Source organism: Lottia gigantea, assembly GCF_000327385.1.
Source record: "Lottia gigantea unplaced genomic scaffold LOTGIsca_105, whole genome shotgun sequence".
NCBI classification, from domain to species: domain Eukaryota; kingdom Metazoa; phylum Mollusca; class Gastropoda; family Lottiidae; genus Lottia; species Lottia gigantea.
Window position 1 is genome coordinate 634,743 of NW_008706876.1, and position 6,377 is coordinate 641,119.

General features: G+C 34.4%; 1 protein-coding gene across 1 annotated transcript; it reads left to right on the forward strand.

The window, feature by feature from the left end:
• Positions 1–1,461: 1,461 nt before the first annotated feature.
• Positions 1,462–4,782, forward strand: LOTGIDRAFT_237394 (hypothetical protein; the record flags this gene model as incomplete). Its single annotated transcript, XM_009046715.1, has 3 exons — positions 1,462–1,465; positions 1,641–1,769; positions 2,069–4,782. 3 exons carry the CDS (start codon positions 1,462–1,464, stop codon positions 2,242–2,244), a joined length of 309 nt encoding a protein of 102 aa, XP_009044963.1. The 3' UTR covers positions 2,245–4,782.
• Positions 4,783–6,377: the final 1,595 nt, after the last annotated feature.

Sequence of the window (6,377 nt, forward strand, 5' to 3'; positions counted from 1 at the left end):
TGATGTTAACCATGTATAAAATTTGTGACAATTTCAAATTTTAGCGTCACAATGCCACACCATGATAACATGCTGGCTGCAGCAATATTTTGACCTCAGAAAACTGTCATTGGGATAAGCACTGACCAGTTAATAACAAATAGGCGAGTTGAAAGTGGACACATTCTGACATTGGACAGAGCACACGCAATTTTTCACCATGACTGTTTGTAGTGAGTCAGTAAAGGGGTTGGCATTAAAAACAAGCTACCCAAACGGAAGTAGAAAAAAAACTGCCAACCGTGGTTGTAGCTTACTAATATTATGGATCACAAATTTACATGGAACGAACTAAAAAATTTATTCTTCAAATTTTCAAGAAGCGCGGTCTGATGAATTAAAATCTATGCTCTAAAACAATTCGCTCTAACGATTTTTCGATTACATACGAATCCATTAAAAAGGGGTTTTTATGGGTGAAATAACACATTTCTATACAATTGGATCAAAAAATGACAAAAATTGCTCAGTTCACTATTAAACCGGAAATAAAAAGATTGAATATTGCGATGTCAAACGTAACAGATTGGCCAGATGTTCCTGTTTATCCACTTCCGGTGTTGTTTTCCAACGCAAAACATTTTATGAATGAAGCTGATAACGAATAAGAATGACCTTGAAATAAACACCGTCTTCATCCCAATAATTTCCGGCAGCCAACCAATCACAGCCAAGAGTAATAGGGCCAAAGCATCGGATCCATGACGCGTGATGTTTTATCAATGAATTTTTAATGCCGGTGAAACTGAGATGATGTGACCCATAAACCAACAAAGATATGAATACAAAATGAGCCTATGAATTAAAGCCTTATCAGTTGGTGGTAATGAGTTTTTCCGGTGTAAAATGAAATAAAAGGGCGTGCGGTTGCCGTCAGCTGATCACTGGTCTTAGAACAGCTGATTGCTCACCGGTCTTGCAGTTATCAAACGACAATTAACAGCAAACTTCAATCTTTCAGGTAAGAATTTTAGATTCATAATGTTTTAAAACAATTTGGACTCATTGTTATTTTTGACTGCTTATGTTGTTTTTTTTTTAAATTTTCGATTCTTAATATTACGTGTAGCTTACTTTAAGATACAAGTTTCGGCTATCTGGTGTATCCCATCTTTATCAAAGATCAGAGCTCAACGTGTGCTTATTTTAAGCTAAATATAATATGAGCTCAATTAAAATTCACAAGCTGTATAACGATCTATGACTATAGGATCCGAGAGATCCTTGTGTACAAGGATTTCCATTGAACTTTGAACTGGCGACATACTTTTGACAGCATAATTTCTCTAAACCAACCAAAATCGTTGTTTGAAGTCGGTTTACAGCATAAATCAAGGTTCAATAACAAGATTCAATGGTTCCGTAATATTTGACACAATTTTGAAATTTCTGTCCTACACAATCTTAAAATGACTTTGTGAAATGGGTAAGGTGTTTGTTCTTATTGAGACTCATAAACATTCGTTTGTTCTTTTGATTTATTCCAAAAACCTAATAGAAAATACGCCTCTATAGCACGTGACGCTCACGAAGCCCCTCCGAATAAAACAGGGTTAACATTCGCTTGGACCATAACTAAATCATTATTCTGTTCGTTTCAGAAATGGAATTACAAAAAGTTATCATTGTTGCCATTATGGCTGTTTCTCTGTTTTCACAAGTCATATTGGCTGCACCTTTACTGTCTAGTAACGAAGAAGAAGAAAGATTACCAAATGCTATCGATCGAAGTAAGTCTTTAACAAATATAATGCAAATTCCTGCCGGGTACTGTCAATTTAATTAAAATTATATAACAATTTCGTTTTATGCTCTGATGCTTATCGTCAGAAGTGTAATCTTTTTATCACAGTCGCATTAATATGAAGTCATCTTTATCCAATCAAAGCATGTCACGTAGTACCTGTTTCTTGATAACAATGACAAAATGTGGGATTTTGCTAAAAGATGACACAATTTAAACAAAAATTGACAAATAATATGGCGTCATGTAAAATGTGTTAATTTTTGACTGCCATTATGTTTACAGTTGTTTCAAGTCTCCAAAACGAAGAACCTTTGACACGAAATAGACGCTATGTTGTCATCCAAGTTATGGGTAAAATTGCACGAAATGAACGTCAGTACAGAGCTCGTCATCCAGGAGTTGCCAGAATGCACCACCGCCATCGACGTCCACAAACTATTGTGGTCAAGAAACAGTAAATATACCGTTTAACACAGATCTTAAAAACATATTTGACATTCGTTTCAATAACTTTGAAATAGATTGTAGACAAATATAACATTTTGACAAATCTGATCTCAAATTTCAGCACTGAAAATATATACTGAAACATTGTTTATATTTAAGCTTCTTACTGTAAGGTATATTATTATATAATGCAATTACTATGTAATTATACGAAAACCTAGTGCTCAAAAGGACGGTTTCTAATTTCACTATTCGAATATTCCACGCTTCCGTTTGATATCCGGTTAATCATTTAGGGAATTATTTATGCTAAATATTTGACACTTTTGCTAAAACCTGGCGTTGAAAGGAGGTATATAGCCTATGTATGAATTTGATGGACACTTATAGCCCTTGCTCGCAACGACCAGTTTTCCCGCTGAAATGGTTTTTGAAATTCCATTCGGAATGTTGCATCTTAAGTTATAAGTGTCCAAGATATTCATTAATAGGCCCATCAAATATCATTACAGCTTATATTTGAATTTGAAAATTTACTGCAAATTATATCAAACATGAATTCCTGAATTAAATTTTTTTCATTAACTTTAAAACGGATACCCGGTTAGCCTTTTGAGCACTATAGGAAAACCAGCGGGTAGACACGTCGGTTTGTGAGTGTCCGATGTGACGTTGGAAACACAGAAATCTCAGCCACAATATAAACGGGGTGATTCGGTCAATAGAATGTCCGACAATTTCGTTTCATTTTGTTTCATTCCACATTTTTGGAGAGTCAACATAACTAAAACCTCGCCATTGTCTTACGCATGAAAGGAAGTATATTTTTGGTAAATACACATTTAATTGTCAATTTGTGCCGGCTCTTCTCTCAATGATTTATAAGGTTGAGAAAAGTACCGAATTATACTTTAGTCGTGATTGTGGTGCGAATAGACGGCGTACTGTTTCCGTATACGTTTTCCGGAGGGTGAAACGATGCCGGATTATCGAAACAGTTAAGAATTGAAAAAGCAAATACACGAGGTACAGATTCGGACACGATAAAGACATGATTTCTCAGGTTTGCTTTAGTTATGGATTCATAGTTTGACAAGGGTGTTGGTTATAGTTGAATATGTGCATGCCTTGGTGTCGGAATCAGCATTTTTAGACTTAAAGGATTAAGGTGGGATGGTTCTTCAAACCGCTGCAAACCAGTAAATTATCCTTTTTAATATCAGACTTTTTCAGGATTTATATCATAAACTTTAGAAAAAATATTATACAGTACTAGTAAAAGCATTTTTAAGATCGTAGAATCAAGAACATTTGATATCCTTTTCGCTTTGCCCTGTTGTCCGGTTTGCTGATTTGTAAAACTATCCCACTGAATTTTATGTCTTTCATTATCAAGAGATATTTTACATTATGTAAATTTCAGTTTTGTAAAAAAAAAATAGTTCGCTTTTCATTTTTTTTTTTTCACTTTTCGGATTATTTCTTACTTTGTTCCAAACTAGGATTTCAAATTATAACCTGTAAATCAAAGCGCAGTGTCATTTTAATATTCATATCTGATATTGGATTTATTTGATTAGCTTTTAGCCTAAATTGCATATTTGTAATCCCTTTGTTTTCATACTTTAATCCCTTCAACTATTTATTACTTATTTCTAGATGCTTCGTTTTCTATTTGGGTTACTGTACTCACTATCCATGGTCTGGTAAATTTCTTATAATATTATGTTCAGTCGAATTTTGACACTTTTTCATAGTAGCTATTCGAAAACACTAAAAAAGCAGACTAGCAATGTATTTTATTTAACATGGCATATAATTGGCTAATTTCAATGACCTAGACCTTGAGGTATATAGCAATTGCGTCAGATCATGAATGGAAAATGTACCGGAAACGAAACATCTAGATCTTTGTTGCTATCAGATCGTTGACCCCATTGACTGCATTTTAGTGACCGGTCGCAAAATGATACTCCATGATAGATAAAAACAAGAATAGGAATAATTATATCTTTTGATAATGAATGGTGTTGTTTTACCTTGTAATTGTTTTGTTTTTTTACCCTAGTTGTCAAATGAATTGTATTGAGGTCGAATTGGAGATGGAATTTGATCCCATCTGATTAAAATAACAACTCTAGATAATTCGTTTCGTTTTCGACTGTGGGCTACTTCATTGATTCTGAAAAAATTATCCACGATAAACAAAAACCAGTAACAAAATATCTAAAGTTTTATTTTCATTCGATCTACTTCCACTTTTAATTCTACCTCGAAGTGAAATTCAATTTGACCACAGTTTTTTTCAAAGTTGTTTTTTTTTTTTTAAAAATTGGGCCATATATTTTAACAATAATTTGGACAAAGAAAGATGATTATATAGTTTAAATTCTGAACCATATTCCGAAAGAAATTACTCCTTACAATTTTACTGTTACATAGAACAGTATACGATAAAACACAATATCATTCCTGTGTATATATACTTTCATTGTTATGTTTTGTTATTGTTATTGTGATACATTGACCCTTTTTGATAATAAAATGAGAAAAAACCAAAAACTTCGTCATTTAAAGGGACAGATGCGCTATTTCTTTGAACGGGGTGGGGTTAATTTGAGTCTATAAATGGTATAAAAATGTGATATGTATGTCTGAAAGACTTTGTCGCGATAGTCAAATTCGGGCATCAATTTACAATTTTTCAAAAACTAAGTGTTTGATGATGTCACTAAGCGTGAAATGCCTCTTCTGAAGAAATGAAAATTTTGCGATTAGTGACGTCATCGAACACTTTTTTTTTCTGGAATTGCAGGAACCACAAACGTCTTATTGAAAATGGGAATGCTTCACATTGATGCTTTCAGTGTCGAAAATACACGTATAAAATTTACAAAACCTCTCTACTATCCCTTTAAAGCTAATGGAATGAAGACCTCGGGGATATCTTGTTTACCAGCAATTATTTACACTTGTTCAACCCCGGAATCGCTGGACTTGCTTCCTGGTTGTTCATTCGGAATTTTCCCTGTAGGCGACGCAATCAGTGCCTTAACCTTCGGGTGAATAACGAACTCCGTGTTACAGATTACGGATTAAAAAATAATTCAAAAAGGAAAATGATTCGGCGTTTATAGCCTCTATCAGAGTAAACGGAGACTTATAGATGACGTTGTAATAATGACTTCTTTATTCCTAAAGACCATATCTCTAAACGTATGAATGTTATGGGCATTTGAAGAAATAACTGTATGATGTGTCATTAAAACGAATAAAATTGTCTTATTGTTTGCTGTATTCGTTACTCCTGAGAAATATGGAGAATACGTATAGTCCAAAGTTGTAAATTTTGCTCGGAAGTCTATTTTTTTATTGGAAAACTCGGGTAGCCTTGAACAAGTCAAGTTTCCGAGTTGTGACGTAACAGTGTTGAGCAGCCAATCTGAATTATATATCAGACATGTGACACACAATCATAACGGAAGTAGAGTGTCATATTTATCTACAGAACGCATGTGTCCATTCGTAGTTTCTGGGAAACTTCCTGTCTTCCCGGAGATAACACATACAACATTAGCAGCTATTGCGATAGTGACGTCATACACGGTTAAGCATTTTCATAATGACAGACATCTGGCATAAACTTGGAAAGATGCAAATAGAAGCTATAAATGGCGCGATACACATACAAAAGGCTACAAGAAGATATATTTGCAACCTTTAAGTTACATCTTTATATCAGCTATCTACATCACGTCGAAATCTCGTTCGACTTGAAGATCAAGATATACAAGGAAGTGACATTCATATCGATACCGATTATATTACGCGATAGGTGATAATGGTAACAAGGATATTAACATTGTTATTTGTTACAGTACAGTGGCGTTTCTACGAAGGCGAACTGAAGCTGTCCCAGATTTTGACTTTTGAGATTAAGTAGGGTGGGGGACCCTGGAAAAACAAATTGGTCTGAAGACCAAGAGCTGCTCTGTCAGCCCTATATGTCTCTATTCTAGCCTCTGATAGCTATTTGGGCAGATGTCGGCTGGTTTAAAGACAGAATAAAATAGGCCCTGTAAAATTAAGACTTTCCGCATCTCGGGGGTTTTAAACATTTAGATACCTTTTATCTGCAAAACCC